Source organism: Ornithodoros turicata, chromosome 1, assembly GCF_037126465.1.
Source record: "Ornithodoros turicata isolate Travis chromosome 1, ASM3712646v1, whole genome shotgun sequence".
Taxonomy (NCBI): domain Eukaryota; kingdom Metazoa; phylum Arthropoda; class Arachnida; order Ixodida; family Argasidae; genus Ornithodoros; species Ornithodoros turicata.
This window is the reverse complement of record NC_088201.1, coordinates 154,336,462-154,349,794: the sequence shown is the minus strand read 5'-3', so window position 1 is coordinate 154,349,794 and position 13,333 is coordinate 154,336,462. Positions and strand designations below refer to the sequence as shown.

At 53.6% G+C, this 13,333-nt stretch overlaps 1 protein-coding gene across 1 annotated transcript; it reads right to left on the bottom strand.

The window, feature by feature from the left end:
* Positions 1-3,898: 3,898 nt before the first annotated feature.
* Positions 3,899-6,970, bottom strand: LOC135387828 (uncharacterized protein K02A2.6-like). The gene has a single exon (XM_064616984.1). The coding sequence runs from the start codon at positions 6,968-6,970 to the stop codon at positions 3,899-3,901; it is 3,072 nt and encodes a 1,023-aa protein (XP_064473054.1).
* Positions 6,971-13,333: the final 6,363 nt, after the last annotated feature.

Sequence of the window (13,333 nt, the reverse complement as noted above, 5' to 3'; positions counted from 1 at the left end):
CCATATGCTCTCCATCGGCGTCGCGAGACCATCCTCAAGCAATTGGTCCTCAGCGTTACATATGGTACCCAAAAAGACCGGCGACTGGCGGCCATGCGGGGACTACCGTGCCCTAAATCTCGTCACCGTGCCCGACCGTTATCCCTTGCCCCGGTTGCAGGATTTCACGGTGAATTTGCACGGCACGCGCTTTTACAGCAAGATCGACCTCATGAAGGCGTACCACCAAATCCCCGTCGCAACCGAAGATATCCGGAAGACCGCTATAACAACCCCCTTCGGTCTATTCGAGTTCCCGCGTATGCCCTTCGGACTCCGCAACGCGGCTCAAACCTTTCAAAGGTTCATTGATTCCGTCGTCCGAGGCCTCCCATTCGTGTTCGCCTACATGGATGATTTACTGGTTGCGAGCACGAGTTCCGAAGAGCACGTTCAACACCTTCGACAGCTTTTCGCGCGCCTCGAATCCCACGGCATCGTCGTGAACCTCCAGAAATGCGAATTCGGCGTCTCATCCATCGAGTTCCTCGGCCACACAGTCTCTCCCGCTGGCATCGCACCACTCGCCAACAAGGTCGATGCCATCACCAATTATTCGAAGCCTACATCCATCCGCCAGCTCCGCCGATTCCTGGGTCTGATTAATTTTTATAGGCGCTTCCTTCCACACTGCGCCGCCACCCTCCGCCCCCTGGAATTTGTCCTGGCCAAGACGAAAGTACAATCAAGAACTTTCTCCTGGAATGCCGAAGCCGATGAAGCCTTCGCCAAGATCAAGGCCGATCTTGCGGCGTGCACCCTTTTGTTCCACCCGAAGCACGATGCTCCCACCTCACTGATGGTGGATGCTTCAGGAACAGCTGTTGGTGCAGTCCTCCAACAACGGATTGAAGACTCCTGGCGCCCGATCGCTTTCTTTTCAAAAGCCCTCAAACCTCCCGAACAACGGTACAGCACTTTCGGACGAGAGCTGCTGGCCGCGTACCTTGCCGTGAAGCACTTTCGGCATTTCCTGGATGGTCGATCGTTCACTATCTTCACTGACCATAAGGCCCTCACGTATGCCTTCCGCTCTGCCAGCAGTCGCTACTGTCCCAGGGAAATGCGGCAACTGGCCTTCCTTGCGGAGATGTGTGCCGATATCCAGCACGTCAAAGGCACCCTGAACAGCCCGGCCGATGCTCTCAGCCGATTCCCGTCCCTGTCTGCCGTCTCCCAGCCCGTGTCTCACGCTGCCCTCGCCGCAGCCCAGGCTGACGACGACGAGCTGAAGCAGCTACGCCTCAATCAAAACACCTCTCTCCACCTCCAGGATTTTCCTCTCCCCGGCGAGCCGCTTACCATCTCCTGCGACCTATCAACTTCACGCCCAAGACCTTTCGTTCCTGCCGCATTAAGGCGTCCCATCTTCGCCTCCATGCACGATCTCGCACATCCTGGGATACGCGCAACCCAGCGACTTATCGCAGACCGTTTCGTCTGGCCATCAATGAACCGTGACATCCGCGATTGGGTCCGCGCCTGCCAATCCTGCCAGCGCTCAAAGGTCCACCGTCATACTTTCACACCCATCGGCAAGTTCGACATACCCGACATCCGCTTCGACCATGTTCACCTGGACATCGTCGGCCCCCTACCTCCATCGTCCGGGTACCGTTACCTACTCACTGCTGTGGACAGGTACACCAGGTGGCCCGAAGCTACGCCCATGGCGGACATGTCAGCCGAAACCGTGGCATCGGCCTTCCTATCATCCTGGGTGTCCCGTTTCGGCGTCCCGTCCCAGATCACCACTGACAGAGGGCGTCAGTTTGAAAGCAGCCTCTTCAACGCCTTCACAAAGCTGCTGGGCACCACCAGGCTCCGCACCACTTCATACCATCCTGCATCAAACGGCCTCGTCGAGCGCCTTCACCGACACCTCAAGACCGCGCTCATGGCTCGCGAGGACCGTGACCATTGGGTTAACCACTTACCCCTGGTGCTCCTGGGCATCCGTGCCGCCCTGAAGCCCGACCTAGGCTGCAGCTCCGCCGAACTTGTGTACGGGTCTGCTCTTCGCCTCCCCGCGGATTTCTTCGTCCCTCCATAACACCCGCCCGCCCCCGCGGAGTATCTCCAGCGCCTCCAACGTTTCTTCGCCTCCCTTCGGCCGACCCCCACCCGTACGGACTCCTCCCGCAAGGTCCACGCTCGCAACAGCGACACACGTCTTTCTCCGCACAGACGCCGTCCGTCGGGCGCTCACGCCTCCATATTCAGGGCCACACACCATCCTCAGCAGGGGCGAGAAGACTTTCCGCATTTCCATCCGTGGAAAGCCTGAAACCGTATCCGCTGATCGAGTCAAGCCTGCCTTCGTCGAATGCCCTACCATTGCGGCCTCAGCTCCGGAAGACGCCTCCGACGCCCCACCACGGACACCTACACCCACGTCGCCACCCTCCACATTCGCTCCGCCTGCCCCCTCTCCTAAACGGGTGCACTGGTCGGACAGCCCTTGTCTGTCTCTAGCGGGGGGGCCTTGTGGCAGCCGACGAAGACTAAGTTGCCACCGCTACGCGCCGCGCGACATGCGCTTCCCTGGCATTCTGTGCCAGTCAGTTCAGTCCTCTGGCAGCCACTGATCGCGCTGCCCAATAAACTGTGGCTTCCTACTTTGCTGCCTGCCTTTCTTCACCACACGCCCACAGACCCTCGCCCCCGAGTTTCCTGGGCACCACACCTCCACACCGCTCATTGCCTTCCTGCCACTCGCTAGGGGGGAGCCCTGTAGCGGCATCGCCATCATCATCCCTGCGCACCAATGATCTAGGCGTGCGGTTAATAAAACACCACTGCACGGCCAGCTCGGACCGTTGTTCGGCTGGCAGGACTTCCCTCACTTCTGTGTACTTTTTTGTGCCTCTAGCACTACAGTCTCTTACGCTTTGCAACTTTGTGAGCAACTGCGGGCCGCTGCAATGTTGTTCCCACAACAGAAGTAGTGTTGAGAAGCTCAGTGTGGCCGGCGAAGCGTCTGTATCTTCATTCCTGAAGCTGATAGCAACGGGCGGTGTTGGCCCACTGATGGGGATGTTGGTTTAAGCTTTCGAGGTCTGTGGTTCGATCCGCGGACTGCTTAGTTTTTTTCTAAATATTATTTTATTTATTTATTTTTTTTTTATTTTTTTTTTGTGGTGGGAGTTATGAGGGTAACGGCAGGCCGAGAGCGTCAGAGTTTTGGCTTAATAATGCCGTACTGGCTCTATGTCGTACTGCATGCTGTTCGGTCTGATTTAGTTGCGGTTATGCTCGGCGATTTCCATTGCACTCCGACCTAGTGCACCGTTACAGGAATCCCCGTTCTGCACAGTGCCGCGCATGTTTGTTGCAATGTAGATTATTCTCAATCCTTTAACATGAATTTCGAACTTGTGGCTTAAGCGTGCTTTGTTCCCTGTGAAGGTGCAACTCATCAAATTTTCATTCGAGATCGATGTGACGACGGAACCAATTATGCGGGTCAACTTTGGCGCGCTCTAATGGTAAAGGGAATTAGGATGAACAACTTGCCACGCGTGTTTCTTGCAGTGTAAATACATGTCAATCATTTAGCATAAATTTCGGACATGTGGCTTAAATTTCCTTTATTTCCTAACTCACCAAAACTTTCGTTCTCAGCATTGTGCAAGGCCATTGTGGTGTCGTCCCAATCATGCAGCCACCACCTTCATTCCACATTCCATCCTTTCATGACCATGACCATAACGATGGGTCTCCCCAAAACGTGCCACATCACACGACATCACACATCCCCCCCCCCCGTAAAAAAAATTGAGGTCCGTCCTTGGTGCGAACAAAAATACAAACAAAGTTCAGAGACACGAAAGTTCACTCAACCCAACACAAATAATTGCTACGGCTTTCTAGTGTCCGGGTAGCGCTCCGGTGCGGTACGTTGGCGTTTGCTCCGTCGAAGTTGTGGCCCTTGTTCTTGTTCCTGAACAGTGCCGGGGGCTGGCACTTCTGGCACAAGCGGAGGATGTGAAGAAGCTTGCTCGGTGATTGCCCACCAAGAGCTAGTGATGAACGGCTGTTCCTTCTGCTCCTCCATACGCTGGGCAGGTAACCTCTCTGCGCCGTGGTGTTTCGTAAATTTGGACGAGTGCCATACTTTGCCATCCTCCAACAGATAGGAAAGTGGTCCTCGTGGAGCAATTATCTTCAACGGCGGCGAAAAATTCGGATGCCCCTTCTTTCGTCGACCAGGAAGGCGCACTCGAACGTAGGTACCGGGAGTGAATATTCGACACTTAGCAGATCGTTTAGAGTCAGTGTATAACTTCTGCTTTGACTGCTTACACTCCACCCGCTGCCGGACTTTCGGCATGTCCACGTCGACTGACTGTCCTTCAAGTCCCACCACATTTAGGCGAGTTCGTATGGCCCTCCCGTGAAGGAGGACTGACGGTGAAACACCCGTGGTAGCATGAGGGGTACTTCTATATACGGTGAGGTACTCGAGAACTGCTGATTTCACGTCCTTGTTGCGAAGTTTTGCAACTTGAATGACGTCCTTGAAAACACGATTGAAACGCTCCACTTGGCCATTTGCTTGTGGGTAGTACACTGAAACTGTCGTTTGACGAATGCCACGATCTTGAAGAAATTTTTTAAATTCTGCTGAAACAAATTGCGGGCCATTGTCAGTGACTAGTTCTTCAGGAAAACCCTCGCGACTGAAAACATGCCGGAGAAACGTTTCTACTGTGGCGGTCGTTACAGTTGATGCAAACGAAACCTCCGGCCACTTGCTATGGTAGTCAATTAGGGTAATGGCGTAGCGACAGGAGTGAGGGCAGTCCTCCAACGGTCCGACGATGTCTACACCTAACTTTGCCCATGGCTTGGCCGGAAATGGGACCGGGTGTAAAGGTGAAGGCGCTGTCCTGGCAGACTTGTCAGCGGATTGACAGGTAGAGCAGTCACGCACCATCTTTTCAGCTTGTGCGTCCATTCCAGGCCACCAGTAGAGATCTCGGAGTCTCTGCTTTGTCCGCACAATTCCCGGATGGGCTTCGTGCGCGAGAGTGAGAATCTTAGATGTTAACGCCTGCGGAACAACGATGCGTTCTCCACGGTACAGCAGTCCATCTACAACAGAAAGCTCGTCTCGAAAGCGGTAATAGGGGATCATGCTTCGAGACATCTCAGCACGCGGTGGCCACGACCCTCCTTCAAGTGCGTTGATAACTGCACTGGCTTCAGGATCGAGTCGAGTAGCATCTTGGAGCTCTCCCTTGGTGATCGGATTGGAGACGGTGCACACTATCTCCTCTTCAAATTCTTGCTGTGATGGTAACGGTAGCCGGGATAGAGCGTCCGCTACGTAGTTTTCTGCTCCCTTCTTGTATTCAACTTTGAAGTTGTAGTAAAGTAGCCTCGCAGACCATCTGGAAATTCGAAGAGGTCTGTGGCCTGTACCTTGGGCCCCAAGAAGCGTCACTAACGCTTGATGGTCTGTACGCAGAGTAAACGGGCGTCCCCAAAGGTAGACATGCCAGCGCTCGCATGCCCACAGGCAAGCAAGCGCTTCACGTTCTCCAACCGAATACTTCCTCTCCAGGGGAGACAACGTGCGAGAAGCAAACGCAACTGTGCGAACCTGGTCCCCTTTAAGTTGCTGCAAGACGGCGCCCAGTCCGTAAGACGAAGCATCCGTCGCCACGATCACAGGGAGTCGTGGGTCAAACATGTGGAGGACCGGACAGGAGCTGAGCACCGACTTCACTTTCTTGAAACTTTCATCCGCACTTGACGTCCATATGAATGGCTTGGAGTCTCGAAGGAGTTCTCGCATCGGTTCCACCAGTTCAGCGTAGTGCGAAATAAATTTCGAATAATACCCTGCTAATCCAAGAAAAGACCGTAGAGACTTCAAGTCTGTTGGGGCGGGAGCGCATTGCAGAGCCTCAATTGCAGATGCCTGCGATAACAGTCCTTGACAATTAACAACGTGTCCCAAGAAGGAAAGTTCTGAAACGTCGAAGACGCATTTATGGTTTAACTTCAGTCCTTCAGCAGACAAACGTTGCAGTACGCGGTAAAGGTTCTTCTGATGCTCCTCTTCAGTCCGTCCGTAGATGATGATGTCATCGATATAGAAGAGCACGCCCTTACAACCTTTCAGTACAAGTGACATCATATGTTGAAATGCCGATGGTGCAGAGGCAAGTCCAAAGCATACTCGCTTGAAACGGAAAAGACCATCATGAGTAATGAAGGCAGTTAGGTCTCTACTATCCGGGTGAAGAGGCACTTGGTGGTACGCCGATGATAAATCAAGCTTTGAAAACTTTGTAGCGCCGGCTAATGCGTTTAGCAGCTCATCAGTATGTGGCAACGGAAAACAGTCCGGCACGACTGCTTTGTTCGGTTCACGAAGATCCACGCATAACCGAATGGAACCATCCTTTTTCTTCGCCACAACTATTGGCGAGACCCATTCCGAGGCTGTCACTCTCTCAATCACATCCTGCTCCTCCAAACGGCGTAATTCCTCGGAAACTTGTTGACGTACAGTGAGAGGTAGTCGGCGTAGCTTCCCAGCAACAGGCTTCACATCAGGGCGCGTCTTCACCTTGTGGATGTAATTCTTGCACAGCCCAAGAGCTCCGTCGAAAAGGTGCCCGAACTCAACTGAAATACCTGGCGGTACAGAAGGAGCCGACGTCGTAGTACTGAAGCAGGTGTGACTCATGCCGTCGATGCACAGATCCAAAGATGTGACAGCATCCATCCCCAAAAGGGTAGTCCCGTGGGACACTACGTAGAAGGTCAGGTGTGCAGAACGATCGGCGAAGGACACCGTCACCGTGAAGCATCCTTGAACAGGAATGCAGTGCTTGGAGAAGTCATACAGATTTACGGACGGCGGTTTCAAGGGGTGCTTTGCTGAAAAATGCGTCTGGTAGGTGTCAGCGGACATTATCGATACGGATGATCCAGTATCAATGAGGAAACGTATGTCTATATCCGATACTGTCAAGGTGATGAAAATCCCAGGTTTCTTCTTAGTAACGCCACGTTCCAGATGCAGAACAGTCTGGGCATCAGCACAAGAAGGAGAATCCTGGGCAGGCTCTTCGCTAGTCAACTCTCGTAGGTGTCCTGCAGAACGGCAAACTCAACGGAAGACTGAACCTCATCTTGCTGCGTTTCAACTGTAAATTCTCGGGACTCCTTCTGCGCCTGTTGAAATTGCCGAGCCAGTGCGAGCGTCCGGTTCAGCGTAAGGGAATGCCCTTCTAGGAGAAGACGGTCGCGTAGATGTGGAATATTGGTTGACTCTACAATCTGGTCGCGGAGCATAGAGTCCAGTGTCGTTCCAAAGTCACAGGTACTGGCAAGTTCTCGAAGCGCAATGACGTAGTCGTCGATGGCCTCACTGGGTAGCTGACGGCGATGGCGAAACCTGTGTCGCTCAGCAATGGGGTTGACCGCAGAAGCGTAATGGGTATCCAAAACTTGCAGGGCAAGTTCCATTTCATCTGGTACCGTGCTCGTGGAACCCACTGACGTGGCAGCAGGCGAATCAGGTAGAGGTAACAGGTCGAATATTCTCTGGCCTTCCGAACCAAGGCAATGGTAAAGGATAGCCTTCCGTCGACCGCTGGACTCGCTGTCCAAACCAGACGCAATTAAGTAGTTCCGGAAAGCTTTCTTCCATGACGGCCAGCACATCGCAGGTTTGCCGGGCCTCGGCAAGAACAATGAAGGTGGCGGTAATCCCAACATCATAAACAGCAAACAGGACGTACCCGAGGAAGCAGAATCTCCGCATGCAAGGTGATTTACCAGTCGTCGCCAAAATGGATAGCCTGTGGTGTCGTCCCAATCATGCAGCCACCACCTTCATTCCACATTCCATCCTTTCATGACCATGACCATAACGATGGGTCTCCCCAAAACGTGCCACATCACACGACATCACAGTCATGATCTCCTTACGGGTTAACTCGTTCTAGGTACCAAAATATATGAATATATTTAAAATACCATGCGAGGTTATTGTCATAAATGCAGGGTACGTGACGTAACACCGAGTAAATCCCAAAGCAGCAGCAGCAGCTCGAGTATGGCGGTCACGCTCTCCCCGAGCTCCGCAATTCCAATGGCCCATGGCCAGGTTTTCCAGCCCCCTGTTCCTAATTCCCGTCCTATTATTCCCACTGACTCCGTGCAACCCTCTGACGACTACAAAATTATTCTCCCTCGGTTCTCCGCCTCTGTGGACTTCAGTCTCTGCTCCGTTCTCCATGCCGATGTCACCGGTAGGCCTTACACTGTGACGGACTTCAAGCTCGCTCTTCGGCCCCTTCTCCAATTCTCTGACGTAGAAGATCTGGGTCAGTACCACTACAACCATGTCTGGCTCTTGCAATTTAGAACCCCTGCAGCGAAAACAAGCTTCTTGTCTCACCGTGCGCTCACAGTTAAAGGCAAGAAATGTGTCGTATTAGAGGCCACGAATCCAGTTCTTCATTTGCGATTGAACTGGGTTCCTACTGCTGTAAAGAAGCACGATATACGAGCAGCGTTTCTAAACTACGGCGACGTCGAGGAGACAGCTAAGAGCACCTCGTCCAATCCTGAGTTGGGGAACGTTGGTTCTCTTTCCCGAGCTGTAAAGCTCCGCCTGAAGAAAGATATCACGCCTGAGGACGTCCCCCATCTAATCAATATCCGTGGTAGTCAAGTGTTAGTCCTGTGCAAAGATCGGCCTCAACTTTGTCTGCGATGCAAACGCCTGGGACATATTCGTCGGGACTGCAGCGTTCCCCAGTGCAGCAGTTGTCCACGGTTTGGACATGAAGCCACCTTTTGTCCTCGGTCTTATGCGGCTGCTGTAGCTGCTCACGATCAAGGGACGGAGCTAATGGACCACAGTGCGGATGAGGATGTGGAGGTGGTGAATGAACACCCCAGTGCCAGTGGACTATGTGCGCCGGCGGCTCACCCTGAGTGCAGCCCTCCGAATCTTCTCGCACCAGAAACCGGGAGAGCTGTGAATGCTGATGCTGGTGATCGGAACATTCCACGGGAACCAGTGACCCAAGTGGCATCTTTGGTTCCTGCTTCCTGCGCCGGCGAGGTTGAGTGCATGAGTTCATCCTCGTGGGCGGACACTATGGACCACCGTGACGGCTCTTCGAAGCGGAAGCCATCGACGTCACCGGCTGGGGTCGTCGTCAAAGCTTTAAGACATGATCTTCCAAGCGACCCCTTGGAGCACTCGAGCGACACACTTATTAATGAAGAGATGACGTCTGCGGGCGACACAGATTCGTCCGACATTGCGGACGGAAATGCTGCTCGGTGGATGCTGGTGTCGCCTCGAAGAGGCCGCAGGCAACGGCATAGCTCGTCATAACACTACCTCCACACCGGCCATACTTTGTCCCCCCTTCTCTTCTGTCTTTTTCTCTTCTCTCTTCTGTCTTCTGTCTCTTCTCCCTACCTGCTACTGTTCCTTCCTTACTGATTGTGTGGGCACGGACTGTCGGAGAATGTTCAGCGAACAGTGCATGAGCTAGCTTAGCTGCAGTGGAGTACAAGTCAACTACCATCTTTCAGTGGAATTCGAGGAGTTTGCCGTCTAAGCTCCCCGATTTCCGCCAGTTCGTGTGGCGGCACAAGTTCCCCTTGATATGCATCTCCGAATGCAGGATATCCGAGTCTTTTCGCTTATCTGGCTATACTACGTACGTCTCCAAGCCTGGTGAAGGTCAAAGCTCTGCAGCCCTTTTCGTTCGCTCTGACATACCCGTCATACATAGACCCTTGCAAATGAATGGCAGAGGAGAGTGCGTCAGCTGCACAGTCCGTTTGGGCTCTATGGACGTCACTGTTCTGTCTCTTTACTTGCCGCCGGCGTCAGCCTTCAACACAGACAGTCTCGAAGAACTACCTCACTCTCTTCCTCCTCCCTACGTGCTCTGCGGGGACTTTAATGCCCACAACGTTATCTGGGGAAGTACGCGCTCTGATGCGAGGGGCCGGCAGTTAGCGTCTCTGTTTACGCGTTTGGATCTGTGCCTCCTCAATGATGGGTCACCAACATTCATTCAGGCAATGCGCCTGTCTTCGTGCTTGGACCTTACGGCAATGTCTTCATCTATAGCGCGGCGCTTCTCGTGGCAAGTTGGTACAGAACTCCTTGGCAGCGATCACCTCCCTGTGCTGATTAACATTCGTGGTGCGCAGCGCTCCCCACTTACACGCTGCATCAAGAGCTCCGACTGGAACGCCTTTCGGTCCACCCTTCAACGCAGCTAGAGCATCTGACTTCTTCCTCCTTTGCTGAAGTCGTAACCGACGCGGTGACTCGCACTACAACGGCGCGCCGTGTCCCCATCGCCTTCTCAGCTATTGATGCAGAGTATGAACGGTTGCGTGCTATTCGTCGTCGGGCTGAACGGAAGGCTCGTCGTTCCGGTCTCCCGTGTCACATCGCTGAAGCACGACGCATTCAGAAGGCCATACAGAGACACCTGGCCACCCTTGCAAGAAACCGCTGGCGGCGCTTTGCGAGCTCTTTATCTCCGCGGACGCCACTTTCCAGAATCTGGAGCATACTCAGGGCACTCTCTACACCTGTTGCTCAACGGCGCCCCTTTCAAGCACTCGCGCTAGCAACCTCACGCTCGGAAATCGACGTTGCAAATGAATACTGTGCCCGTCTAACGTCAGCTTCGATGTCTCAGGGATCATCAGCTCGTGCCATCCCGGTCGTCCTGGAATCCTCGCAGGAGCAATGTCTGGATGTCCCGTTCTCCTTCATGGAGTTGGAGGCTGCCCTAAGGAAATCACCACCTCACACCTCTCCTGGGCCTGACTGTATTACGTACAAGGCCCTCCAAAATCTACCCCTCCATGGCCGACACGCACTCCTTAAGCTCTACAATAATTGTTGGCGGGATGGTGTTTTCCCAGCAGAATGGAAGAATGCAATGATAGTGCCGCTCCTGAAGCCAGGCAAGTCTCCACACGCCATTGATGCCTTCCGCCCAATTGCCCTCACCAGCTGTGTCGGGAAGGTTATGGAACGGATGGTATCCGCACGATTGAACTGGTATTTTGAGAGCACCCGATTCTTTCCTGAAGCTATGGCTGGTTTCCGGCAAGCGCGGTCCGCGATTGACAATGTCATCGATCTCGTCTCCTCCATCCAGCAAGCAAAGTCTGATGGGCTCCTAACGGCCGCTGTCTTCCTGGATGTAGCGAAAGCATACGACAGTGTTCTCCATAATGTTCTAGTCGCGTCGCTTCAAGAAGCTGGTGTGGGTGGCTGTACCCTTACCTGGTTGCAAGCCTTCCTCTCTGACAGGTCTCTGTTCGTACGCACAGCAGATGGTGACAGTGCCAACTACTTTGTGCATCGTGGAGTTCCACAAGGGAGCGTCCTCAGCCCGCTCCTGTTCAATGTCATCCTGGCACATCTCCCTTCTCTTCTGCCCAAGCATACCAATATCACGATCTATGCCGATGACATTTGCATATGGACCTCTGCAGCGCGCCGTGATGCCATTCAGCGTCGTCTGCAACGTGCCTTAGACCTTCTTGTGGCGCATCTTGCTGACCGTGGGTTGTCGGTCTCGCCGGCTAAGACAGTAGCTATGGCATTCACGCGGCGCTCCTTCAACAAGTACCCCCTACTGCTAGCTGGCTCTAGACTGAACTACGTCTCGCATTATCGGTATCTAGGCATCATCATTGATAGGGGACTGACATGGTCGCGGCAGATCAACTCCCTTTCTGCTAGCGCCCGCATCTACTGTAATGTGCTCCGGCACCTCTGTGGATCCACATGGGGCCCGTCCTGTGCTGACCTCCATCGTGTGCACTGCTCCCTGTTGCTTGGCGTTATGCGCTATAGCCTGCCTGTCCTTTATGGGCTCTCCAACACTAACGAGCGGGAGCTGCTCAATATTCAAGCCAGAAGTCTCCGTCTCTGTTTGGGAGTGCCAAAGACAACCGAAACCTTCTCTGTTTTGGCGGAGGCACGCGAGCCATCGGTGCTTATTATTCGCGATAGTGTCGCCTTACACGCGTACACACGTTATCTTGTCCGCCATCCAACCCATTACCTCTGTGACATTGCGCAACGTTATCCCGCATCTGCATTCGGTCAAGCTATTTGCCGTTTACGAAGCAACATCCCCTCAACTTCCGCCCGGACTTCCTTTGCGCCACCCATGTGGACACTTCACTACCCCACTGTACAAACGTCAATTCCGGGCCTTAGGAAAAAGAAGGTTGTGCCAACAGTTGTGGCCTGCCAACTGACCTTGTTCCACATCTACAGTCACCACCGGCATCACACCCAGATATACACCGATGCTTCAGCCTCTCTAGTTGGGTCGTCTGCTGCCTTCTGCATCCCAGAGGATGGAGCTGAGCACGGCTTCAAGCTCCCTCTTATGTCATCTGCTGAGGCCGAGGCATTCGCACTACTGGCCGCTTTGAGACATGTCTCCTCGTGTGCGCCCAGGGCCTGGTCGGTCCTCACTGACAGTAAAGTGGCTCTGGAGGCGCTGGCCTCTTACTCTGCCGCAGTCATCAGTGACACCTATACCACGATCATCGCCCTGCACTCTGAACTTGTATCACTGGGACACGAAGTGGTGTTCCAATGGATCCCGAGCCATGTCGGAATTTCAGGCAATGATCGTGCTGACGCTCTTGCTCGGCAAGCCCACGACGCTGAGCAACCAACTGTCTTTCCCCTTGCACACTCTATGTGCCAGCTGAAAATCCGCCGCTTCACTGCCAACCGCACACAGCTCTTTCAGCAAGAAGCTATACGCACCAATGCCTTCCTCAAATCCATTGACCCTTTAATGACATATGCTGTGCCTGGCCGCATCCCGCGCATCGAGGAATCGCTGATTCATCGGCTGCGGCTGAATGTGGCCCGAACTCCTCTCCTCCTATTTAAGATGAATCAGCACCCATCACCTCTTTGCCCAACGTGCAACGTAGAAGCCGATGTGCCACACATTCTCATTGCCTGCCAGCGGTACGAAGTCCACCGATCGAGTCTCCGGCGCCGCCTTGCTCATCTAGGCTACCGAGAGCTTTCCCTCGCGGTGCTACTTGGCCCTACCCAGCACGCTGAAGTCACGTCTGCGCTGACACGATTCCTTCGGGAATCTAAACTCCTGGGCATTCTCTGATGCGCAACGATTAGTGAAGGAGCTGTTACTTCTGTATTTTTTGATAATTTTCTGTACCCCAGCTGTTTTCTTCTGTTTGCTTGAAAGCATTAGGGAATAGCAAGCCCACACCG